The following is a 27,886-nucleotide window of genomic DNA, read 5'->3' on the forward strand; positions in this document are numbered from 1 at the left end:
CCCCCTCCCTTCACCATCACCACATCATTACAGCTATATACACCCAGGTGCTGAGGTACCTACTGACCCCCTCCCTGCATCATCACCACATCATTACAGCTGTATACACCCAGGTGCTGAGGTACCTACTGACCCCCTCCCTGCATCATCACCACATCATTACAGCTATATACACCCAGGTGCTGAGTTACCTACTGACCCATCATCACCACATCATTACAGCTATATACACCCAGGTGCTGAGGTACCTACTGACCCAACATCACCACATCATTACAGCTATATACACCCAGGTGCTGAGGTACCTACTGACCCCCACCCTGCATCATCACCACATCATTACAGCTATATACACCCAGGTGCTGAGGTACCTACTGACCCATCATCACCACATCATTACAGCTATATACACCCAGGTGCTGAGGTACCTACTGACCCCCTCCCTGCATCATCACCACATCATTACAGCTATATACACCAAGGTGCTGAGGTACCTACTGACCCATCATCACCACATCATTACAGCTGTATACACCCAGGTGCTGAGGTACCTACTGACCCCCTCCCTGCATCATCACCACATCATTACAGCTATAAACACCCAGGTGCTGAGGTACCTACTGACCCCTCCCTGCATCATCACCACATCATTACAGCTGTATACACCCAGGTGCTGAGGTAACTACTGACCCCCTCGCTGCATCATCACCACATCATTACAGCTATATACACCCAGGTGCTGAGGTAACTACTGACCCCCTCCCTGCATCATCACCACATCATTACAGCTATATACACCCAGGTGCTGAGGTACCTACTGACCCATCATCACCACATCATTACAGCTATATACACCCAGGTGCTGAGGTACCTACTGACCCATCATCACCACATCATTACAGCTATATACACCCAGGTGCTGAGGTACCTACTGACCCATCATCACCACATCATTACAGCTATATACACCCAGGTGCTGAGGTACCTACTGACCCCCTCCCTGCATCATCACCACATCATTACAGCTATATACACCCAGGTGCTGAGGTACCTACTGACCCCCTCCCTGCATCATCACCACATGATTACAGCTGTATACACCCAGGTGCTGAGGTACCTACTGACCCCCTCCCTGCATCATCACATCATTACAGCTATATACACCCAGGTGCTGAGGTACCTACTGACCCCCTCCCTGCATCATCACCACATCATTACAGCTATATACACCCAGGTGCTGAGGTACCTACTGACCCCCTCCCTGCATCACCACATCATTACAGCTATATACACCCAGGTGCTGAAGTACATACTGACCTCCTCCCTGCATTATCACTACATCATTACAGCTATATACACCCAGGTGCTGAGGTACTTACTGACCCCCACCCTGCATCATCACCACATCATTACAGCTATATACACCCAGGCGCTGAGGTACCTACTGACCCCCTCCCTGCATCATCACCACATCATTACAGCTATATACACCCAGGTGCTGAGGTACCTACTGACCCCCTCCCTGCATCATCACCACATCATTACAGCTATATACACCCAGGTGCTGAGGTAACTACTGACCCCCTCCCTGCATCATCACCACATCATTACAGCTATATACACCCAGGTGCTGAGGTAGCTACTGACCCCCTCCCTGCATCACCACATCATTACAGCTATATACACCCAGGTGCTGAGGTACCTACTGACCCCCTCCCTGCATCATCACCACATCATTACAGCTGTATACACCCAGGTGCTGAGGTACCTACTGACCCCCTCCCTGCATCATCACCACATCATTACAGCTGTATATACTCAGGTGCTGAGGTACCTACTGACCCATCATCACCACATCATTACAGATATATACACCCAGGTGCTGAGGTACCTACTGACCCCCTGCCTGCATCATCACCACATCATTACAGCTATATACACCCAGGTGCTGAGGTACCTACTGACCCCCTGCCTGCATCATCACCACATCATTACAGCTGTATACACCAAGGTGCTGAGGTACCTACTGACCCCTCCCTGCATCATCACCACATCATTACATCTATATACACCCAGGTGCTGAGGTACCTACTGACCCCCTCCCTGCATCATCACCACATCATTACAGCTATATACACCCAGGTGCTGAGGTACCTACTGACCCATCATCACCACATCATTACAGCTATATACACCCAGGTGCTGAGGTACCTACTGACCCCTCCCTGAATCATCACCACATCATTACAGCTGTATACACCCAGGTGCTGAGGTACCTACTGACCCCCTCCCTGCATCATCACCACATCATTACAGCTATATACACCCAGGTGCTGAGGTACCTACTGACCCCCACCCTGCATTATCACCACATCATTACAGCTCCACTGCCTAAAGATGCATCAAAACAAAATGTTTTCAGATAACTATATGTATATGTAAAAATGTACTTAAAAATACGTGCGAGACACTGTCAGGGGAAGGAACATCCTGAGCTGCAGTGCAGGGGTGAATACAGCCTGGTGCTGAGTACTAGGCACAGAATAGAGCAATGTGGGATCTGGAGCCCACCATGAGCTACTGGTTCTCCCTGAATGTCCTCTCCTGTAACCGTGTGCTACAGTGCGGTATGAGGAGATGCAGGGAGAGATGGCCAGCACCGACAGATAATTGTTTTACTAGAGTTCTAAAGAGCTCCCAATCGAAGGCCAGGAGACTGCTGCTTGGGGATCGTTTCCCCAATTCTGAAGCCCACATTGGGCCATGGAAGTTTATTAGGTCCCCAAGCAGAATTGAAAGTAATTTGTGACAGGATGAACTCGCCCCACCAGGCAATCACAGATATTTTGGTTCCACTGATCAGAATAGAGGGTGGTTATTCGTCTTTGAGTGACTTTCCCCACTGAGCACTGGGTGGCTAACTTGCTGCCGGTAGCGAGGTATCTCCTACACCGGCACTTGACATGGCTCATTCCACCTAGACCCCTCTGGTTGTCACAGGATATAGCAGACGAATCGTCCTAAGGGCAAGATTTTTATTTCTCAATGTCTTGAAAACGACACTTCCTTTTGCAGATGGTGCCTGGGGTTATCACAGCATACAGAAGTACAATCCTCAATATTCAGAAGGATACACACATTTCAGGCGCACAGATCGTGTTTTTATCCCATTCTTACACACAATTCCACAGGGGGTAAATCCACCCTGTATCCCTTAACCAATCAAGCTAAGTGCATTCGCTGTGCATGCCGTGTGACCGAGACCCCTAGGACTCATGTAAATCAGCCAACTATCATACAATATATAAATATATTTTGAATTTCCAAAGAAACTAAACAAATTTCTTCTTCCTTTCATTTAACTATCACCCAAACCAGTTGGTCCAACACACAATCTGAGCTACACCAGCTTAGAGAACTTCCACAACACAGGTATACCCCCTGGAGCGCATTTCAAAGAAAGTATTTTACACAAAGGCTTGGTGAGTCAACACTCCTACATACATACATACCCACCACACTCCTACATACATACATACATACCCACCACACTCCTACATACATACATACATACATACCCACCACACACATACATACATACCCACCACACTCCTACATACATACATACCCACCACACTCCTACATACATACATACATACATACCCACCACACTCCTACATACATACTCACCCACCACACTCCTACATACATACTCACCACCACACTCCTACATACATACTCACCACCACACTCCTACATACATACTCACCACCACACTCCTACATACATACTCACCACCACACTCCTACATACATACTCACCACCACACTCCTACATACATACTCACCACCACACTCCTACATACATACTCACCACCACACTCCTACATACATACTCACCACCACACTCCTACATACATACTCACCACCACACTCCTACATACATACTCACCACCACACTCCTACATACATACTCACCACCACACTCCTACATACATACTCACCACCACACTCCTACATACATACTCACCACCACACTCCTACATACATAGCAGGGGACTTGTCTTTTTGAAGACATTGAGCAATAAACATCTTGCATTAAACGCCTGCATCTGCTTGTATCCTGTGACTACCAGAGTAGTGACCAGTGTCTCCAAGTCGAAACCCTTTGCCAGCTGCTCAGTGCAGACTGCTCCTTAGCGAGGGGCCACGCTGCTCAGTGCAGACTGCTCCTTAGCGAGGGGCCACGCTACTCAGTGCAGACTGCTCCTTAGCGAGGGGCCACGCTACTCAGTGCAGACTGCTCCTTAGCGAGGGGCCACGCTACTCAGTGCAGACTGCTCCTTAGCGAGGGGCCACGCTACTCAGTGCAGACTGCTCCTTAGCGAGGGGCCACGCTACTCAGTGCAGACTGCTCCTTAGCGAGGGGCCACGCTACTCAGTGCAGACTGCTCCTTAGCGAGGGGCCACGCTACTCAGTGCAGACTGCTCCTTAGCGAGGGGCCACGCTACTCAGTGCAGACTGCTCCTTAGCGAGGGGCCACGCTACTCAGTGCAGACTGCTCCTTAGCGAGGGGCCACGCTACTCAGTGCAGACTGCTCCTTAGCGAGGGGCCACGCTACTCAGTGCAGACTGCTCCTTAGCGAGGGGCCACGCTACTCAGTGCAGACTGCTCCTTAGCGAGGGGCCACGCTACTCAGTGCAGACTGCTCCTTAGCGAGGGGCCACGCTACTCAGTGCAGACTGCTCCTTAGCGAGGGGCCACGCTACTCAGTGCAGACTGCTCCTTAGCGAGGGGCCACGCTACTCAGTGCAGACTGCTCCTTAGCGAGGGGCCACGCTACTCAGTGCAGACTGCTCCTTAGCGAGGGGCCACGCTACTCAGTGCAGACTGCTCCTTAGCGAGGGGCCACGCTACTCAGTGCAGACTGCTCCTTAGCGAGGGGCCACGCTACTCAGTGCAGACTGCTCCTTAGCGAGGGGCCACGCTACTCAGTGCAGACTGCTCCTTAGCGAGGGGCCACGCTACTCAGTGCAGACTGCTCCTTAGCGAGGGGCCACGCTACTCAGTGCAGACTGCTCCTTAGCGAGGGGCCACGCTACTCAGTGCAGACTGCTCCTTAGCGAGGGGCCACGCTACTCAGTGCAGACTGCTCCTTAGCGAGGGGCCACGCTACTCAGTGCAGACTGCTCCTTAGCGAGGGGCCACGCTACTCAGTGCAGACTGCTCCTTAGCGAGGGGCCACGCTACTCAGTGCAGACTGCTCCTTAGCGAGGGGCCACGCTACTCAGTGCAGACTGCTCCTTAGCGAGGGGCCACGCTACTCAGTGCAGACTGCTCCTTAGCGAGGGGCCACGCTACTCAGTGCAGACTGCTCCTTAGCGAGGGGCCACGCTACTCAGTGCAGACTGCTCCTTAGCGAGGGGCCACGCTACTCAGTGCAGACTGCTCCTTAGCGAGGGGCCACGCTACTCAGTGCAGACTGCTCCTTAGCGAGGGGCCACGCTACTCAGTGCAGACTGCTCCTTAGCGAGGGGCCACGCTACTCAGTGCAGACTGCTCCTTAGCGAGGGGCCACGCTACTCAGTGCAGACTGCTCCTTAGCGAGGGGCCACGCTACTCCGTGCAGACTGCTCCTTAGCGAGGGGCCACACTACTCCGTGCAGACTGCTCCTTAGCGAGGGGCCACACTACTCTGTGCAGACTGCTCCTTAGCGAGGGGCCACACTACTCCGTGCAGACTGCTCCTTAGCGAGGGGCCACACTACTCAGTGCAGACTGCTCCTTAGCGAGGGGCCACGCTACTCAGTGCAGACTGCTCCTTCCCTTTTCACTCTAACCCCCAGTCTCCATTCTGTCTCCTAACTCCATTGGTCTTACCCTCAATCATCACCATCAGGGCAGACCTTACAGTAAAGGCATGTCTCTAAAGTTCTAGGAGATAGACCTTGCTTCTTCAACCAGCAAATCACAGGCCTCAGGCCAATTGAAATTGATAATTGTAGAAAGCAGAAATTGCTAATTAATAAGTTAATAACAAACTTCTCCAACCAGCAAATCACATGCCTAATCAAATCAAAGTCTCATTACCAGAGGAATCCAACTTTGTCAACCTGTTCATCTTCTCCAGTATTGTCCCCTTCACCTTAAAATATGCCCTTATCTCACTCACCTTCAAGTGCTCTCTGCTCCTCATACCATTGATGGTGATTGTCATGCTGGGGGTCCTCTCTCTGAACGTTGAGCTTTGTGCTCAGTCTCCATTGGAGTGGTCACTCCGGTGCTGGGGACTGGGTCCTGGATCCAGTGGCGGCTCTGCTCCAGAGGTGGGGCTGTAGCACAGTCCAAAATTCAAATAGGGGAGTCACACCAACTGCCAACCCAAACGTTGCCAAACATCGCCGGCTGGGACTCACTGGCAGTTGGTGTTGCTCCCCTATTTGAATATAGGACTGTACTGCATCCCCACCTCTGGAGCAAACACAGACTGGATCTATTTCCCTCTTTGAGGGGGTGGGCTCCAGGCACAACAGCTCTGGTAATTGGTGTGCCCTATCTTTTAGTGGTTTCCAGGTGGGCTAATATCTGTATTACTGACTGTTCTGCTTCTTGAGTTCTCAAACACTGGCTCCAGCCCCTTTCTTCTGTGTTCAGGATTAGGGGTCAAGTTCCACTCAATTGGTACCAGTGACAGATTCTGAGCCTTCCAATGATCTCTGACTAGGGAAGTCAATCCCGGGATCGGAATTGGCGGTATTCCGGGATTATAGGCACTGGGATTAAAATGCGCAGCTTGTCTTCAGCTCGGGGGCAGCGCTTAGCAATTTCGTCGGGTCAGACGTTGCCCCCAGGCATCCTACGGCTGTGTGGCTGCATGTGACATCATAAAGGTCATGCTGTGCAGCCGCAGACAACCCCGCTCCCTTGAATGGCTGCGCCCGCCCGGACTGGAGTCTGTGGCTGGCGGCTGTCAGAAGATAATTTTCCAGCATCTGCCACTAGAAGAGGGACCGCCCGGCCCCTCTGCACCCTACCCCAGTGACCGCCGTGCTGCCGATCGGTCAGCACAGCAGGACTCCCCACCTGACAGCTGCAGAGAGTAGGAGCTGCCGGGGAAATGTAAATTAACCCCCTCCAATCCCCCAGTGTGTACCTGGAAGCTGCTGGGAAAATCAAAGTTGAGACGGTCGAGATATAGTAAAAATCTGGGTTAATATTAAGCGTTTAAGATTTTTTTTTTTTTTTAGGTTTACAAAAATTGTGTTGGATAAGTATTAAATAGATGTTCTTGACCTAATTCAATCATAAAAAAAACAACAATTTGAGTGTTTTTAAAAAAAAAAAAATAATTGCCAGTTAAGTGGTTAAGGGCACGCTTGAAGGAGGGCACTCTAGCACAGGCAGCAAGATTGGCGTAGTAGTTAGTATTACTACCTACTGCTATCACTGGAGCCGACGTCTGGAGGAGCAGCAGCTATCACTGGAGTCGCCATCTATGGGAGCAGCAGCAATCGCTGGAGCCATCATCTATGGGAGCAGTAGCCGTCACTGGAGTCGCCATCTAGGGGGAGCAGCAGCAATCGCTGGAGCCACCATCTATGGGAGCAGCAGCAATCGCTGGAGCCGCCATCTATGGGAGCAGTAGCTATTGCTGGAGCCGCCATCTATGGGAGCAGTAGCTATCACTGGAGTCGCCATCTAGGGGGAGCAGCAGCAATCGCTGGAGCCACCATCTATGGGAGCAGCAGCTATCGCTGGAGCCGCCATCTATGGGAGCAGTAGCTATCCCTGGAGCCGCCATCTATGGGAGCAGTAGCTATCGCTGGAGCCTTCAGGCTGTATACATGAGACTTGGGTAGATATCACAGGCAGACTGGATGATAGCAAATTATGGTGCTTTGCGGTGTTATGGATTTCATATATTGGGTGTTTGTGTATGAGATCAAAGAATACACATAATAATGAAAAGCTGACAGGGTCTTATTTTATGAAAAAGTCAAATAAAATGTAATAAATGAAACAAGCATACATCTAATATAAAGCAATACATTTAGTTTTAATCTTAGGGCCGTATTCAATTAGAGGCAAAAAGTCTGAATCCGAGAAAAAGTATCGCGGATGACGTAATTTCGCAAGGCGGAAAGTTTCCACCGTATTCAATTCCAAAAGACTTTTCGCGTACGCAGAAACTCAGCGCAATGTAATTGGCGGAAAAGTTTAGCCTATGAATAGCAGGCGGAAAAAAGTGCAGAATTGCGGTTTTGGGGTGCAAACGTCGGGAAACCCCCTGCATTCTTGGGACAGTCCCCTAAAGATAAACGGTGTCAAAAAAAAAAAAGAAGACTTTAGAACACCCCAAAAAAGTACTTTCATTTTGGGGGCGAAAAAGTGCAAAGTTGTGGGACAAACTTAAAAACTAGCAAAAGACACTTCTGGTGGGTCCCCAAGTATGGGGCAGGTGTTTTTATGATTACAGGTGGATTACCTGTAATTACTTTACTTTAGCAACTGAAAAATAGGCTAGCCCCCATTTTCATGTACCCCAAATTTGCTGGGAGTAGTTATTTCCTCAAAAAAATACTGCTTAATGCTATTCTTCACCACTTGTGTTAAGTTGTGACAATTGGTTCCAATTAGCGCCTTAAGTACCCCAAATACCTTCATTAGGGCTAATCGGGGGCATCTATAGTGATCCCCAATGTTGGTGCATCTTTTGGGGGGTGTCAGACTGAGTTCCCCGTTTTTGACAGGACTGTGCCTGTTTCAGTTTCGCCGGGTGCCATTTTTGCGTCCTAATTGAATACGGCGAATAGCAAAACCATGTAATTATACGGTAATGGATTTTACTGAAGAGCTTTTCTCTAAAATTCCCTTGAGAACTTGCAGTCAGCAAATCTTTACCTACAGCAGTGTTGGCTAACCTTGACACTCCAGCTGTTGTGGAACTATATATCCCAGCATGCCCTGCCACAGTTTTAGCATGCCCTAATAGCAAAACTGTAGCAGTGCATGCTGGGTTATGTAGTTCCATGACAGCTGGAGTGTCAAGGTTAGCCAACACTGACCTACAGTATGTGCTCCCTAATCTGTGCTCAGTAGGCTGAGTGAGACTCAAGTTTGTTAGAACCAGGGTTAATTTTGACAAGGATCTTAAATTTAGTTTTAGTCTTAGTTGCTTATTTAAAAATTGATCACAGGTTTTGTCATTATTTTCGTTATTAAAATGTAAAGCAAAAAAGGTGCAGAGGGTCGACAGGAACAAAATGGTTGACACTTTATTTTGAGCTTAATCCTAACCCTAACCCCCCAGCCCTAGTGCCTAACCCTAACCCTTGTGCTAAACCCTAACCGTCCCAGCCCTAGTGCATAACCCTCCCCCTTGTGCCTAACCCTAACCCTCCCCCTTGTGCCTAACCCTAACCCTCCCCCTTGTGCCTAACCCTAACCCTCCCCTCCTGCACCCTAACCCTAATCCTCCCCCTTGTGCCTAACCCTAATCCTCCCCTCCAGGAGCCTAACCCTAACCAGCCCCTCCAGGAGCCTAACCCTAACCAGCCCCTCCGGCAGCCTAACCCTAACCATCCCCTCCGGCAGCCTAATCCTCCCCCTGGTGCCTAACCCTAACCATCCCCTCCAGGAGCCTAACCCTAACCATACCCTCCAGGAGCCTAACCCTAACCATACCCTCCGGCAGCCTAATCCTCCCCCTGGTGCCTAACCATACCCTCCCCCTGGTGCCTAACCCTAACCATACCCTCCGGCAGCCTAATCCTCCCCCTGGTGCCTAACCCTAACCCTCCCCCTTGTGCCTAACCCTAACCCTCCCCCTTGTGCCTAACCCTAACCCTCCCCTCCTGCACACTAACCATAATCCTCCCCCTTGTGCCTAACCCTAATCCTCCCCTCCAGGAGCCTAACCCTAACCAGCCCCTCCAGGAGCCTAACCCTAACCAGCCCCTCCAGGAGCCTAACCCTAACCAGCCCCTCCAGGAGCCTAACCCTAACCATACCCTCCAGGAGCCTAACCCTAACCATACCCTCCAGGAGCCTAACCCTAACCATACCCTCCGGCAGCCTAATCCTCCCCCTGGTGCCTAACCCTAACCATACCCTCCGGCAGCCTAATCCTCCCCCTGGTGCCTAACCCTACCCATACCCTCCGGCAGCCTAATCCTCCCCCTGGTGCCTAACCCTAACCATCCCCTCCGGCAGCCTAATCCTCCCCTAGTGCCTAACCCTAACCATCCCCTCCGGCAGCCTAATCCTCCCCCTGGTGCCTAACCCTAACCATCCCCTCCGGCAGCCTAACCCTAACCATCACCTCCGGCAGCCTAATCCTCCCCTAGTGCCTTATCCTAAAAATATTGAAAAATAAAATAAAAAAAATCATGTGTCGACCATTTGAACTTATTGACTTTTTTTTTGTAACCGTCGACCTATTGCATGTTGACTATTTGGTCACGACCTATTTATTGTCGATGATTTTATTGTCGACCGGTCATCCGGATACTGGAGTTGGGAAACAATGGGCTAGAAAATGCATTTTAACGCCTTTTGCAGATACATCCTGTATAATGTCAGCATCTCTATACAGCAATATTGTGCTTGTGAGAGATTTACGTTGACTCACTCGCTTGGCGAAACACAGTCTTTGATATAAGCCTTCTCCAGCGCTTGCAGAGTCTTTACCACAGCGAAGAGTTCAGCCATGTTATCGTACCTGAGGGGCAGACAGTGTTATTTAGTCATTAGGGCATAGATGGTTTGATGCTGGATAATTCATGTACTATAGAGAATGGAGGGAAGTGTAGTGGAATGGAAACCATAGAAAGTAAGATGGTAAAAGGCCGACATTACTGCAGGGAATTCAGCGATGCCGCAAAACTCAAGGCGACATTTGAATCTAAATGTGACTATCCATTGTGTAATGATTCACTGTAATTCCTCAGACCCTCATCTGCTATACCATGAAAATGCCACAAACATAAAAGCAAAACAACCACCGAGGTCATAATTACTAAACTAAAATATAACGCAGTACAAACGTCACCACATGGCAGTAAGATAACGGATTACAAAGCGCTGCAGTGTGCTGGCACAATAAGATAATACAGACTTTGGGGGAGATGTACTAATCTCTAGAAAGTGGACAGTTAAAAACTGCCAGCCACTCCGCTCCTAATGGTCAGGACGCTCGCAAGCGGGTCGATGGTACCCAAATGCGCATGCGCACGACGGAGGGAGCTCCGTCGTGCGCATGCGCGAGACCCGGCGAGCAACGGGTAGCCGTTGCTCGGGGTCTCGCACCAAAGGGGGCGTGCTGTCGATTGGTGGGTGGTAACCCACAGCTATGCGAGCGTCCAAGAGGCCGCTCCAATGTTAGGTTGGAGGACTCTGATTCAGAGCGAGCGCTCTGGTCACAGCGTCCGGCTCTGAATCAGGCCCAGTGTTCGAAAAATATGAGATATGGTAAGAACTTACCCTTGTTATCTCTATTTCTACGAAGTCCATAGGGTTCCACAAGATACCTTGGGGTATAGGCGATGGCGGAGACATCGAGCAACTCAGAGTTAAAGTTTTCAGCTTCCCAGGATGCACTGGGGTCCCTCTCCTATACCCCGCCCCCGAGCCTCAGGCACTCAGCTACGTAACAAGCCATAAGCCGGATGAGGAGAACAGAGAGAGAAGAAAGTCTGGAACACACAAGAAATCACATTCTCACCAGAAGGAGACGGAAAAACCGGTGACCAGAAGACTATGGACTTCGTAGAATTAGAGATAACAAAAAGGTATGTTCTTACCATATCTCATATTTTCTACTTCAGGGTCCATAGGGTTTCCACAGGATACCTTGGGGATTTCCCAAATCAGTATCCTTTAAGGGTGGGGACACTCCTGTGCAGAAAGGAGAATCCGCCGCCCGAAGGAAGCATCCTGAGAGGCGAAGGTGTCAAATGCATAATACCTCACAAAAGTATGGACAGAAGACCACGTGGCTGCATTGCAAAGCTGAACAGCAGAGGCACCACGTCGAGCTGCCCACGAAGGATCCACAGACCGAGTAGAATGAGCTTTAACAGAGGACGGTACAGGAAGGCCCCAATGAATGTAAGCCTCAGAAATCACCATGCGAATCCACCCTGCTTAGTGGCAGGCCAACCCTTCTTCCGGAACGAAAGAGGACAAACAGAGTCAGTCAGACTTCCGAAATGAATGGGTACGGTCAACATAAATCCTTAGAGCCAGTACCACATCCAAGGAGGCCTCACCAACCCAGAGGTCTGGAGAATTAATGGCCGGCACTATGATTTCCTCGTTAATGTGGAAACTAGATACCACCGTAGGTAGGAAACCAGGGCGAGTGCGAAGCACCGCCCCATCCCTATGAACATTCATAAAGGGAGGGTGACATGAGAAAGCCCCCACATCTGACACCCTTCTGGCCGAAGCAATGGCCAGAAGAAACACAGTCTTAGCTGTAAGCCATTTTAAATCCACTGAGCCCAGTGGTTCAAATGGCGGTCCTTGGAGAGCCCTCAGGACCACAGCCAGATCCCAAGGAGCCACTGGTGGAACAAAAGGAGGCTAAATACAAAGTACATCTTGTATAAAGGTGCGGACATCAGGAAGAGTAGCAATCCTAAGCTGAAACCACACTGATAGGACAGAAACCTGCCCCTTCAGGGAAGCACAGCGAAGACCGTGATCTAAGCCCGCCTGTAGGAAAGCCAAAACCCTGGAAATCCTAAACACTCAAGGATCATAGCCTCTAGGGCGACACCATTCAAAGAAAGTTTGCCACACTCTGTGGTGAATTCTTGCAGAAGCCGGCTTCCGAGCTCTGAGCATGGTGTTAACTTCAGAGCCAGAAAAACCACTTACCCTTAAAAGGGCAGTCTCAACTACCACGCCGTCAAAGACAGACGACCCAGGTCCGGGTAATGGCAAGGACCTTGAGACAATAGGTCCGGACGTTGAGGCAACAGCATCGGAGTGTCTATAGAGAGACTCCGAAGATCTGAGTACCAGTGACCGCTGGGCTATGCTGGAGCTATCAACAGGAGTGTGCCTCCTTCTTGCTTGAACTTCTGAAGCACTCCAGGAAGAAGGGAGAATGGAGGGAAGAGGTACACGAACTGGAAGGTCCCCCGGACCGACAGAGCGTCTACCAGAAGAGTCTCCTCGTCTCCTGTTCTTGACCTGTACATAGACAGCTTGCTGTCTTGTCAGGAGGCCATGAGGTTTATCTCTGGAAGGCCCCACTTGTTCACTAGGAAGTAAAATACCTCCTTGTGAAGCAACCATTCCCCTGGATGCACGTCCTGACGGCTGAGGAAGTCTGCTTTCCAGTTGAGGACTCCTGGTATGAACACTGCCGAGACAGGAGGGAGATTGCCTTCCGCCCAATCCAGAATACGGGACACCTGTGTCAGGGTCGCCTGACTTCTGGTTCCTCCTTGGCGGTTTATGTAAGCCACTATGGTGGCATAGTCTGACTAGACCTGCACGGGTTTTTCGTGAAGAACTAGTCTAGCTTGCTGAAGAGCTCTGAATACCGCTCGAAGTACCAATACGTTGATTGGAAGAGCAGATTCTGCTGAGGGCCACCTTCCCTAAAGAAGTGTGGACCTGTCACAACCCCCAACCTCGGAGACTGGTGTCAGTCTGAAATCCAAAAGGGGCGTCTCTGGTTGAGGTGGGACGTCTGTAGCCACCAGGCCAGAGACAGCTGTACCTCTGGAGAAAGCACCATTGTCAGTGTCTTTATCCGATGGGGCAACTCATTCCATCTGGAGAAGATCAAATTCTGCAGAGGTCTGGAGTGAAAACTGGGCATACTCTACCATGGTGAACTTCGACACCATGGATCCCAGTAATCTCATTGCCGAGTGAAGGGACACTCGGCGACTTTGAAGACAAATATAAATTTTTGCCTGTAAAGCAGAGATCTTTTCCTCTGTCATAAAGATTCTTCGTTGTCTGTGAGGAACCACTTCCAGTTTTTCAACCGGTCGTGAGTCTGCAACACAGATATTGTCCGTTGCAGATGGCCCTGAAGTACCCCCAAAGACCCTGCTAATAGCAGAAGGTCGTTTAGATAGGGTAACAGGCGGAACCCTTCCATCATCAGGTGGGCTGCCATAACTGCCATGACCCTGGTAAACACCATAGGTGCTTGTTGAAAGGCCAAAAGGGCAGTACCTGAAACTGGAAATGTTAATTGACCACTGCGAACCTGAGGGACCACTGGTGAGCTAAAGCAACTGGACATGCAGGTAGGCATCCTGAATGTCCAAGGACACCGTAACATCCCCAGGCTCCATAGGCAATATGATGGAACGCAGGGTCTCCATCCTGAACCAAGGGACCCTCAAAGACTTGTTGAGGGACTTGAGGTTAAGAATAGGCCGGTAGGACCCATTGGGTGTTCGAACTAGAAAGGGGTCGGGTGTAAAAACCCTGTTCCTCAGAGAGGCAACAAAACAGACACTACAACCCCCGCTGGGAACATAGAGTGCCCTACTTTCTGGAATTCCAGGGCCTTGCCTTGTACTGACGAAAAGCCTGTGGTGAAAAACCGGCTGGGAGGCCTTCTGCGGAGGGAGAAAGTGTACCCATGAGAGACCACTTCTCCTACCCAAGTGTCTGTAGTAGTCCGATACCAGCACTGGGCGAACTGAAGAAGTTGGCCTACCACCCCAGGGGGAGGCCCGTCCCGTCAGGACTGTTCTCTCAACTTACCCTGGGCCCAAAAGGGCCAAAAGGACAAAGCCCCAGACCCTGAAGGAACTTGGGTCAATGGCAGACACGTGGATTTAGCTGCTGCCAAAGTGCTCCCAATTTTTTCCCCAGATCAGGGCCAAAGAGGACCTTACCATTAAAGGGTAAGCCTTCCATCCCTTTCTTGGAGTCTGCATCAGCTCTCCATGAGCGCCACCACAGGGAGCGGCGTGCCGCCACTGCTGCCGAGGAAATTCTAGAAGTGAGGAGACCTATAACAAAGGCTGCCTCATTAACATATATGGATCCAAGGCATCTGCCCAGTGTCCATTCTCTGGCTACCCAGCTTAGTCATAGCTGGTCTGGAAGCCTTCCCCTGTAAGGGAGTATATGGACTTCCAACAAAGTGCCACTTAGCATTGGAGAGAACATAGGCAAGGTTGCAGAACTCACTAGGCATGTAATGACCTACAGGAATGGATAATCTGCAGCTAACATTCCTGTGATATCACTGACAAAGGGAAGTATACCCTTTACACATAAAATGTTTTGCGCCTGCGAAACCTCTGCACCTACTCACTGCACCACTGACCCCAGTCTACCGAGCTAATTAACCCCAAGTATCACAAAATATATATACAGTCAGGTGCATAAATATTAGGCATTGACAGCATTTTCATATTTTGGCCTCTAGTCACCACCACAATGGCTTTGCAATGAAACAAACAAGATGTGCTTTACCTGCAGACTTTCAGATTTAATTTGAGGGTAATTACATCCAAATCAGGTGAACGGTGTAGGAATTACAACGGTTTCTATATGTGCCTCCCACTTTTTAAGGGGCCAAAAGTAAAGGGACAATCAACTCAAAAGCTATTTAATGGACAGGTGTGGGCTATTCCCTCGTTATTTTATTATCAATTAAGCAGGTAAAAGGTCTGAAGTTGATTCTAGGTGTGATATTTGCATTTGGAATCAGTTGCTGTCGACTCTCAATATGAGATCCAAAGAGCTGTCACTATCAGTGAAGCAAGCCATCATTAGGCTGAAAAATCAAAACAAACCCATCGGGGAGATGGCAAAAACATTAGGGGCCTCATTCAGAGGCGGTCGGAGGATGCAAGCGGTCGCTTAGAAACTGGGCGGCCGCTTGCATCCTGACCGCCTGCCTCTGTTGCGGTCGTTAGGCTGTGGGTTAACACCCACAGCTCTAAAGACCGCTCCGGTGATGGTCGCGATGGTCAGAGACCATCGCGACCATCGGGGCTTACGACGAGACCCTAGGGTAGGGTCTCCCTTGTCGTAAGCCCCGGAGAGCTTCTGGCTCTGTCTGAGCCGGAAGCTCTCCACTGACATTACTAGTGATGTCAGTGGGGCCTCCCCCAAACGGTAGGCGTTCCCATGGGAACGCCTCCGTTTGGGCTACCACTCCACCAGACCGCCTTCCAAACGGGGAGAGCTGTCAATCAACATCGACAGCTCGCCCCCTTTGGATCGAGACCCGCAACGACCGGCGCTGTCGGTCATAGCGGGTCAAGCGCATGCGCACGACGGCGCCGGCATGCTCTGTGGGGGGCCATCGACCCGGTCCGAGCGCATCGGCGCTAACGACCAGGTCTGAATGACCCCCTAGGTGTGGCCAAATCAACTGTTTGGAACATTCTTAAAAAGAAAGAACGCACCGGAGAGCTCAGCAACACCAAAAGACCGGGAAGACCACGGAAAACAACTGTGGTGGATGACATTATATGGCATGATAACAGAACCTACTCATCTCAGTGTGCGTTATATGGCATGATAACAACCTACTCTCATCTCAGTGTGCATTATATATTACATAACAGAACCTACTCTCATCTCAGTGTGCGTTATATGGCATGATAACAGAACCTACTCTCATCTCAGTGTGCATTATATGGCATGATAACGGAACCTACTCTCATCTCAGTGTGCATTATATGGCATGATAACGGAACCTACTCTCATCTCAGTGTGCGTTATATGGCATGATAACAGAACCTACTCTCATTTCAGTGTGCATTATATGGCATGATAACAGAACCTACTCTCATCTCAGTGTGCATTATATGGCATGATAACAGAACCTACTCTCATCTCAGTGTGCGTTATATGGCATGATAACGGAACCTACTCTCATCTCAGTGTGCGTTATACGGCATGATAACGGAACCTACTCTCATCTCAGTGTGCATTATACGGCATGATAACAGAACCTACTCTCATCTCAGTGTGCGTTATATGGCATGATAACAGAACCTACTCTCATCTCAGTGTGCATTATATGGCATGATAACAGAACCTACTCTCATCTCAGTGTGCATTATATGGCATGATAACAGAACCTACTCTCATCTCAGTGTGCATTATATGGCATGATAACAGAACCTACTCTCATCTCAGTGTGCATTATATGGCATGATAACAGAACCTACTCATCTCAGTGTGCGTTATATGGCATGATAACAGAACCTACTCTCATCTCAGTGTGCATTATATGGCATGATAACAGAACCTACTCTCATCTCAGTGTGCGTTATATGGCATGATAACAGAAACTACTCATCTCAGTGTGCATTATATGGCATGATAACAGAACCTACTCATCTCAGTGTGCGTTATATGGCATGATAACAGAACCTACTCTCATCTCAGTGTGCATTATATGGCATGATAACAGAACCTACTCATCTCAGTGTGCATTATATGGCATGATAACAGAACCTACTCTCATCTCAGTGTGCATTATATGGCATGATAACAGTACCTACTTTCATCTCAGTGTGCATTATATGACATAACAGAACCTACTCTCATCTCAGTGTGCGTTATATGGCATGATAACAGTACCTACTTTCATCTCAGTGTGCATTATATCGCCTGATAATGGAAGGGGGTGGCAAGCTGAAGCATACTAACGGAGGAGGGTAGGGGAAGAGGCAGCGAGGGATGGAGACATAGGAGTAGATGAGGGAATGGAAGTAAGAGTGTTTAGCAAGTGAAAGAGCGGAGGTATAAGACAAGAGAATGACCCTGAGCTGGAGGAAGTTGGAAAGACAGCATGATTTCCTCCAGTGGTGCTCAGAGAAGAGTGCCAGCACTGGGCCTGGTCATAGGGGAGACAGGTGAGGGTAGTAATGGGGGAGAGGAGGGACTCTAGAGAGGAAAATAAGCTGATGGAATAAACGGTGTGAGGATTCTGCCTATGTTATGATCGCTAATTCTCCCACTGTCCGGCACTGTGCCTTACTAATCCATGACACTACGAATAATAAAGGCACACTAATATATAGATATATAACATAGTAGTATATGGTCATACTTCTCTCTCTCCCTGGCATTCTTGTATAGCTTCACTTCCTGGAAAAGACACAGAGAGGTAGATTATAGACAAATCCTTTCATCTCAACATACCAATATCCCAACACATGCATAGTACACCAGTATGCTACTCAGTAGGGTTGTATATACCCGACCAGTACCCCCTGACTAGTCCAGCATCATTGCAATACTCTGAGCACCACTGTCCCCCAAATACGGTTATAAAATCACTGTCTAACAAATCAATACATATGGCTATGTATACTCTACATATACACATACTACCAGTCACAGGTTTTAGAATACCCCCATAATTCCAGTTTTTATTGAAATTTAAGCAATTGAAGTCCAGGGAATAACCTGAAATGGTGCACAGGTGAGCGGCAGCTGATAAAGAAGATCGGCAAAACCTGAGAAATAAATGTAAGTTTCAGAGTAATAGCACCAGGTCTCCTCCGGGGAAAAAGTAATAAATGAGGAAATTTCAGAGTAATAGCACCAGGTCTCCTCCGGGGAAAAAGTAATAAATGAGGAAATTTCAGAGCAATAGCACCAGGTCTCCTCCGGGGAAAAAGTAATAAATGAGGAAATTTCAGAGTAATAGCACCAGGTCTCCTCCGGGGAAAAAGTAATAAATGAGGAAATTTCAGAGTAATAGCACCAGGTCTCCTCCGGGGAAAAAGTAATAAATGAGGAAATTTCAGAGTAATAGCACCAGGTCTCCTCCGGGGAAAAAGTAATAAATGAGGAAATTTCAGAGTAATAGCACCAGGTCTCCTCCGGGGAAAAAGTAATAAATGAGGAAATTTCAGAGTAATAGCACCAGGTCTCCTCCGGGGAAAAAGTAATAAATGAGGAAATTTCAGAGTAATAGCACCAGGTCTCCTCCGGGGAAAAAGTAATAAATGAGGAAATTTCAGCTGTTTTGCAGCAATGATAAAGAGGATTGCCTGGGCCATAAAGTACCTGCAGGTGGCTACTAAGGACTGGAAGGTGGTCTTACGGGGGGGATGATCACACAGGGTTTCTGTACATCATTCAGTGTGTGGGGTTTATTTACTAACAACGGCTGCCTGTAAAAGTCGCCACTTCCCAACGTGTTTTAGCCCAAACTTTATAAAGGTCACAACACTATGTAATCCTATTAAGAGTATTGCCATTCTAAATGTTGGATGTAAACATGCTGGGACGTGCTTAGTAGTAAACCTCTGACACCAAGGGCAGGATGTAATACAGAGCGAGGCTGCCGCAGGGGCGGGATGTAATACAGAGCGAGGCTGCCGGAGGGGCGGGATGTAATACAGAGCGAGGCTGCCGGAGGGGCGGGATGTAATACAGAGCGAGGCTGCCGGAGGGGCGGGATGTAATACAGAGCGAGGCTGCCGGAGGGGCGGGATGTAATACAGAGCGAGGCTGCCGGAGGGGCGGGATGTAATACAGAGCGAGGCTGCCGGAGGGGCGGGATGTAATACAGAGCGAGGCTGCCGCAGGGGCAGCCTCGCTCTCTATTACATCCCGCCCCTGCGGCAGCCTCGCTCTCTATTACATCCCGCCCCAGATGTCAAACATTAAGGAGTGTAAGAGTCTCTCAGGCAGCGACTTGGGCAGAGTGACTGGCACCCTGAATCCGAAGAGCTTACACAGCATATTGCAGCGCCATGCAATGCCCCCATGCTACAGCAATTCATCCCCCCATGCTATATCAGCGCTACCTCCCAGGGAAGAATAGTAGCCTGGAATGGCCGCACAGTCTCCAGACTTACACCCTATTGAGCTGGTTTGGATGAACTGGACAGAAGGGTGAAAGCAAAGCGACCTACAAGTCTGGGACCTTCAGTGGCAATGTAAGATTCCCATCGTAGAAAGATGCCACACGTGCCCCTGGCAGCTATATCTGTAATAGGCGGCTGCTTTCAGGAGTCAAAAACTTTGATGACATTTTATAAAACAAAATGAGTCTGCGATTTCTATTTTTATCTCCAATTGTTGTTGTTGTTCTATGCTGTAATTTCAGGGTAAAATGAGACATTAAACTGCGTAAATTTCAATAAAACCTGGAATAGCAGATGTATCACAATGCCCTGCCTCCATAGTACTGCACTGATTGTACAGACCCCCTAATAACGGTCATGTGCAGAGGTGCATGCTCAGTGTTTGACAGCCGGGTGGGGGCCCTCGTGCAAATAGGGGCATGTCTTCACATGAAGGGGGCGTGGTCACACAATAGTACCAATTCACATTATGCCCACACAGTATAGCCCCCTTATTACGCACTATGCCCACACAGTATAGCCCCCTTATTACGCACTATGCCCACACAGTGTAGCCCCCTTATTACGCACTATGCCCACACAGTGTAGCCCCCTTATTATGCACTAAGCCCACACAGTATGGCCCCCTTATTACGCACTGTGTCCACACTGTATGGCCCCCTTACTATACACTATGCCCACACAGTATGGCCCCCTTATTTACACATTATGCCCACACAGTATATGTGTAGTAAGGACACACTATGTCCACACACTAAAGCCCCTTACTACACACAGTATAGCCCCCTTATTACGCACTATGCCCACACAGTATAGCCCCCTTATTTACACATTATGCCCTCACAGTATAGCCCCCTTATTTACACATTATGTACACACAGTATAGCCCCCTTATTTACACATTATGTACACACAGTATAGCCCCCTTATTTACACATTATGTACACACAGTATATGTGTAGTAAGGACACACTATGTCCACACACTAAAGCCCCTTACTACACACAGTATAGCCCCCTTATTACGCACTATGCCCACACAGTATAGCCCCCTTATTACGCACTATGCCCACACAGTATAGCCCCCTTATTACGCATTATGTACACCCAGTATATGTGTAGTAAGGACACACTATGTCCACACACTAAAGCCCCTAACTACACACAGTACAGCCCCTTATTACACACTATGCCCACACAGTATAGCCCCCTTATTACGCATTATGTACACACAGTATATGTGTAGTAAGGACACACTTTGTCCACACACTAAAGCCCCTTACTACACACAGTATAGCCCCCTTATTACACACTATGCTCACACAGTATGGCCCCCTTACTAGGCACTATGCCCACACAGTATGGCCCCCTTATTACGCACTATGCCCACACAGTATGGCCCCCTTATTACGCACTATGTCCACACAGTATGGCCCCCTTACTATACACTATGTCCACACAGTATGGCCCCCTTACTATACACTATGTCCACACAGTATGGCCCCCTTATTTACACATTATGCCCTCACAGTATAGCCCCCTTATTTAGACATTATGTACACACAGTATAGCCCCCTTATTTACACATTATGTACACACAGTATATGTGTAGTAAGGACACACTATGTCCACACACTAAAGCCCCTTACTACACACAGTATAGCCTTTTATTACATACTATGTCCACACAGTATAGCCCCTTATTACACACTATGTACACACAGTACAGCCCCTTATTACACACTATGTACACACAGTATGTCTCCTTACTACACACTATATACACACAGTACAGACCCTTATTACCCACTATGTACACACAGTATAGCCTCTTATTACACACTATGTACACACAGTATAGCCTCTTATTACACACTATGTACACACAGTATAGCCTCTTATTACACACTATGTACACACAGTATGTCTCCGTACTACACACTATGTACACACAGTATGTCTCCTTACTACACACTATATACACACAGTACAGACCCTTATTACCCACTATGTACATACAGTATAGCCTCTTATTACACACTATGTACACACAGTATGTCTCCGTACTACACACTATGTACACACAGTATAGCCCCCTTATTACACACCATGTACACACAGTATGTCCCCTTACTACACACTATGTACACACAGTATAGCCCCTTATTGCCCACTATGTACACACAGTATATCCCCTTACTACACACTATGTACACACAGTATAGCCTCTTATTACACACAGTACAGACTCTTATTACACACCATGTACACACAGAATAACCTTTTATTGCCCTTTGCAGCATTTACATGCCCCACACAGATGTGATCACACTTATCAGTAAATCACAGAAATGCTGAGGTGGTGTCTAAACAGTATGACCAGGTTATGCCACCTGTAGCTGACCAGGGTGTCCCATGCTGACAAGCTTCTGTCCTGGCCGACATGCTGGAATTTTTGGTGCAATAGTTTTCACTTCAGTGAGTATGTGTGAATGGAAGACTAACAGCAATGTTGTGTACACATCGCTTGTCTAAGCCTGGCCATGTAGTACAGAACCGGCAGCGTACGCTAGTCTAAGCCTGGCCATGTAGTACAGAACCGGCAGCGTACGCTTGTCTAAGCCTGGCCATATAGTACAGAACCGGCAGCGTACGCTTGTCTAAGCCTGGCCATGTAGTACAGAACCGGCAGCGTACGCTTGTCGAAGCCTGGCCATGTAGTACAGAACCGGCAGCGTACGCTTGTCTAAGCCTGGCCATGTAGTACAGAACCGGCAGCGTACGCTTGTCTAAGCCTGGCCATGTATTACAGAACCGGCAGCGTACGCTTGTCTAAGCCTGGCCATGTATTACAGAACCGGCAGCGTACGCTTGTCTAAGCCTGGCCATGTAGTACAGAACCGGCAGCGTATGCTTGTCTAAGCCTGGCCATGTAGTACAGAACCGGCAGTGTACGCCTCATGTTTGGCAGTGTCTAGCTGTGAGCATACTGGTGATACAGACAGACAGCCCCCGAATCTGGTGCACAGATGGACAGCCAGTCCCCGAATCCCATCTAAGGCCGGCCGCCTCCCACCTCCATCTATCACCTGATTGGAGCCTACAGACTCCATGCACAAATATTAGCTGCTTAGACCTGTTAGCCATGTCTTCCCTCTCCTCTAATCCCTGCTCCAGTCTTCCCTCTCCTCTAATCCCTGCTCCCGTCTTCCCTCTCCTCTAATCCCTGCTCCCGTCTTCCCTCTCCTCTAATCCCTGCTCCCGTCTTCCCTCTCCTCTAATCCCTGCTCCCGTCTTCCCTCTCCTCAAATCCCTGCTCCCGTCTTCCCTCTCCTCTAATCCCTGCTCCCGTCTTCCCTCTCCTCAAATCCCTGCTCCCGTCTTCCGACAATGAGCCTGGCTACTCCCGCAGCGCTGCTGTGCCGTTTGGGTGCCGGGTGACTGGGGCGGTGGGTAACTCAAGTCGGGACCAATCACAATGTAAAAGTGCCAGGCGGCAAAATAAGTTTGCCGAGCGGACCGCCCAATAAATAAAGCCTGGGGAGAACACCGATGCATCCTCTTACTGTTATATATGTAGCCGGTCCTATCCAACATGCACACCCCATGTATAACCAAGGCGCAACATAGAAATATTAACCTTATCCAAATGCCACAACAGCGTATAATTCTCTGTTCCATTACAGCCTTACCTCATACAATTCTGGTTTATTTCCAGGAGCTGGAATTGGAAGAGAATATGGTGAGATGGTTTTGCAAGTTCAGGAAGTCTGACATACACCCCAGCGCTGTAGTACGATTCCCGATTCCCCCAGCGCTATTTATGTCAAATACTTTGTTTTTTTTATACAAAAACAACAAATTTTAAATGATAATAAAGTAGTAACTTTCCCAGGCAAACACTCATTACTCTTAGATGTATTTATATTGTGACTAGCTAATGTACCGTTTCACCCGGGTAGACCTTAGAGCAGAGGTTTTCAACCGCTGTGCGGCTGGTTGTGAAGTGTGCCGCAGCGCAAGAGCCAACGGTCACATGAAAGAACTGCGGACTGGGCAGCACTGTTGCCGAGCTCCTCTGGGAGGCTGAGGAGCGCCTGGGCTGTTACTTGCCTCAACGCGGAGGTGTGACATCAAAGGTCACGTACGCAGCGTTGCCGGCCAGGTCTGCCCGCCCCACCAAACTCAGCGAGCCCTTCCCTCCTGCGGGACACCAGTCAGCCGACGAATAGCCAGTCAACCAGGTAGCCCTTAAGCGGCTAGGCAGCCCTTCCCTCCCAGCCGCCTGCGGCCAGCCAGCCCTTAATGGTCACTGCTGACAGCTCTGCACTGTGGGAACCCGCAGCCGATGAGGTAGGTCTAGAATTACGTGGGAGCCAGTGTGATTTGTTTTTTGGGGGGGGAACAATGTGTTTTTTTTTTTCTTTTTATCTTCGGGGGCCAGCCAATTGGTTTATTATTCCAATGTAGTGTGTATTATTCCTGTGGAGGCCAATGTATGCGTGTTTTATTCCTGTGGAGGCCAATGTATGTGTGTTTTATTCCTGTGGAGGCCAATGTATGTGTGTTTTATTCCTGTGGAGGCCAATGTATGTGTGTTTTATTCCTGTGGAGGCCAGTGTAGAGCGTTTTATTCCTGTGGAGGCCAATGTATGTGTGTTTTATTCTTGTGGAGGCCAGTGTAGAGTGTTTTATTCCTGTGGAGGCCAGTGTAGAGTGTTTTATTCCTGTGGAGGCCAGTGTAGAGTGTTTTATTCCTGTGGAGGCCAGTGTAGAGTGTTTTATTCCTGTGGAGGCCAGTGTAGAGTGTTTTATTCCTGTGGAGGCCAGTGTATGTGTGTTTTATTCATGTGGAGGCCAGTGTAGAGTGTTTTATTCCTGTGGAGGCCAGTGTATGTGTGTTTTATTCATGTGGAGGCCAGTGTAGAATGTTTTATTCCTGTGGAGGCCAGTGTATGTGTGTTTTATTCATGTGGAGGCCAGTGTAGAATGTTTTATTCCTGTGGAGGCCAGTGTAGAGTGTTTTATTCCTGTGGAGGCCAGTGTAGAGTGTTTTATTCCTGTGGAGGCCAGTGTAGAGTGTTTTATTCCTGTGGAGGCCAGTGTAGAGTGTTTTATTCTTGTGGAGGCCAGTGTACTGTATTTTTTTTCATGGGTCGCGCACGCCGCATCGCCAGATAGTGCGCCTTGGCAATTTTAAAAACTTGTGTAGCGTGCCTTGAGTTGAAAAATCACTGCCTTAGATATTTACTGTTTCCATTTCCATCTCACTACTCTCCAAGTACCAGCATGTAGGGGAGGCTTACTGGGACCTGTGGTTCACCTGTAAAGGAAAATATTTACACTTCGCACAATCCCTAGCCTAGGGGTGCTGGGGATAGCCCCGGGCTATCAGCCTAGGCCTGAGGTACCCTGGAGAGGGGGACCCCAGCTCCCCAGGAATCCCCAGTCTGGCCTGACTAGCGGTCAGGGTTAATGCTTTGGCTAGAAAAAGTCCAGTGCTTGTTCTGGATAATACAGGGGGACCCTACTAATTTTTCCCACTGTATTTCCAGAACTAGGACCAGATCAGAGCCCAGTGCTGGTTTCTCAAAGTAAGGGGGACCCCTATGTCAGTTTCCCCCATATTTTGGCAACCAGGGGTGGTACTAACTAGCTCAATGCTGGTTGTGCTAGATACGGGGGACTCCTACGCTTTTTGTCCCCTGTATTTTCACAATCAGGAATGGCTGTGAAAGCCCGGGGCTAGTTGCGCTTTAGGGAATGGGGGTGGTCACTTCACACAATCAACCCAGTTGCCAGAGGTGCCAGGGATAGCCTCTTTATTTGGGGGGGGGCATCTCCAGGCCCGTGCGCTGAATAGATGCCGGGTGCGTGTGCCCATGATGTAGTCACAGAGAAGGGAGAGCATGGGGGCAGCCGGCATGTCCGTACGTGTCAGGCAGGCCCCCAAGAGTGATGAAAAGGGGGCATGGCTTAAAGATGTGCCCCCTTTCCCATGGCCACGCACCCTTTTCGGGCACGTGCAGGAGTGCCCCTCTCAGTGAGCAATAGTACACAAGTAAGTGCTGATGGTAGGAGTTTGGTGATGGCAGCAATGTTACACGCCCACACCCCTAATACCCCAAGTTCCAGCGCGATCAAAAACTAATCTGTGATCATGTAGCAAGGAAACGTCATCCAGTCACAGCGAGGGAGGGGAGGGAACGCTCTGCTGTCACCAGATCTATGAGGGATAATTGGACATAGGGGGGGTAAAGGGGGGCAGCATATTCTGGGGACTCCTCAATTCCAGCCAAGCAAACAAGGTGGTACCGAAAGCAGAAGCCTTATAGGAAGACGGAAGGTCATAAAAGACTACATCTGCCACCTAGACTGGGCTGGACTTTCTCCTTGTGCACAGTGCATGCATCCACACGGGTTATATACCATCCGATGTACTGTAGTGAGTCCATATATACCATCCGATGTACTGTAGTGAGTCCATATATACCATCCGATGTACTGTAGTGAGTCCATATATACCATCCGATGTACTGTAGTGAGTCCATATATACCATCCGATGTACTGTAGTGAGTCCATATATACCATCCGATGTACTGTAGTGAGTCCATATATACCATCCGATGTACTGTAGTGAGTCCATATATACCATCCGATGTACTGTAGTGAGTCCATATATACCATCCGATGTACTGTAGTGAGTCCATATATACCATCCGATGTACTGTAGTGAGTCCATATATACCATCAGATGTACTGTAGTGAGTCCATATATACCATCTGATGTACTGTAGTGAGTCCATATATACCATCAGATGTACTGTAGTGAGTCCATATATACCATCAGATGTACTGTAGTGAGTCCATATATACCATCTGATGTACTGTAGTGAGTCCATATATACCATCTGATGTACTGTAGTGAGTCCATATATACCATCTGATGTACTGTAGTGAGTCCATATATACCATCAGATGTACTGTAGTGAGTCCATATATACCATCAGATGTACTGTAGTGAGTCCATATATACCATCTGATGTACTGTAGTGAGTCCATATATACCATCTGAACGTCTGAAGAACTTATATGCTATGAACACTGTTGTATGTAGGATATTCTATCTGAGCTAATAGGCGTCTGCCTGAATGTGCTTGTATCCTGCGAGTGCCATAAGTGCCAGATCCATTCTCTTGTTGTACAGAGTTAGAGCCGGTGTCCCCAAACTTCATTTCTACTCACTTCTAAAGCAGATGGGACCAAAAAAAATAAACCGCCTAGTGGAGACTTATCCATCCCAGGAGGTGACGCCACACACAGGACAACACCTGGATCCTCAGGTGCATCTTACTATTCTGATACTCATCTATTACTTTCCCGGTTCTAAGGGGTATATTTACTTAAGTGCGGGATTTTAGAAGTGGAGATGTTACCCATAGCAACCAATCAGATTCTACTTAACATTTATCCAACACCTTCTAGAAGAGAATAGCTAAAATCTGGTTGCTATGGACAACACCTGCACTTAGTAAATATACCCCCAAGTTTCTATTTAAGCACAGCTACTACATATCCCTGAGGTATACAATCGGGAAACCGGCTTCCCGACTGTCATATCCCGGCATGGGTGAAATGCCCGGCGTCTAGATGTAGACGCCTGACATTTCCCCGACGCTGAGAACCCGGCATCCCGATCGAAGGGATGCCGGGTGCCGCGAGCGGACAGCCGCGGATGGGGGGGGAGGGTTAGGTGTAGGGCACCCGGGGGGGACTTAGGGTTAGGCACCCCCTGGGAGGGTTAGGCTAGGGGGAGGGAGGGTTAGGGTTAGGCACCCCCCCGGGGGACTTAGGTTTAGGCACCTGGGGAGGATTTAGGGTTAGGCACCCCCCCCGGGAGGGTTAGGGTTAGGCTAGGGGGAGGGAGGGTTAGGCACCCCTAAGGAGGGTTAGGGCTAGGTTAGCTTTCGGCCAGTGGTATTTCATACCGATTCCCCCACTGATACTACATATCCCCATCAGACTCTCCACCTCTCTACAATACTTCAAACAG

General features: G+C 48.9%; 1 protein-coding gene across 3 annotated transcripts in view; it reads right to left on the minus strand.

The window, feature by feature from the left end:
* Nucleotides 1–27,886, minus strand: part of VPS28 (VPS28 subunit of ESCRT-I) — a 122,818-nt gene that overhangs the window by 92,860 nt on the left and 2,072 nt on the right. The window contains exons 3-5 of one of the 3 annotated variants that reach the window (XM_088463383.1): nucleotides 23,525–23,553; nucleotides 18,063–18,100; nucleotides 10,632–10,721 (exon numbers count right to left, since the gene is read on the minus strand). In XM_088463383.1, coding sequence (XP_088319509.1) covers nucleotides 10,632–10,721; nucleotides 18,063–18,100; nucleotides 23,525–23,553 — 157 coding nt within the window. The remainder of the gene's footprint in view (nucleotides 1–10,631; nucleotides 10,722–18,062; nucleotides 18,101–23,524; nucleotides 23,554–27,886) is intronic. The other 2 variants (XM_088463385.1, XM_088463384.1) reach the window with 2 other exon arrangements.

Source organism: Taudactylus pleione, unplaced genomic scaffold, assembly GCF_031769625.1.
Source record: "Taudactylus pleione unplaced genomic scaffold, aTauple2 ptg001351l, whole genome shotgun sequence".
NCBI classification, from domain to species: Eukaryota; Metazoa; Chordata; class Amphibia; order Anura; family Myobatrachidae; genus Taudactylus; species Taudactylus pleione.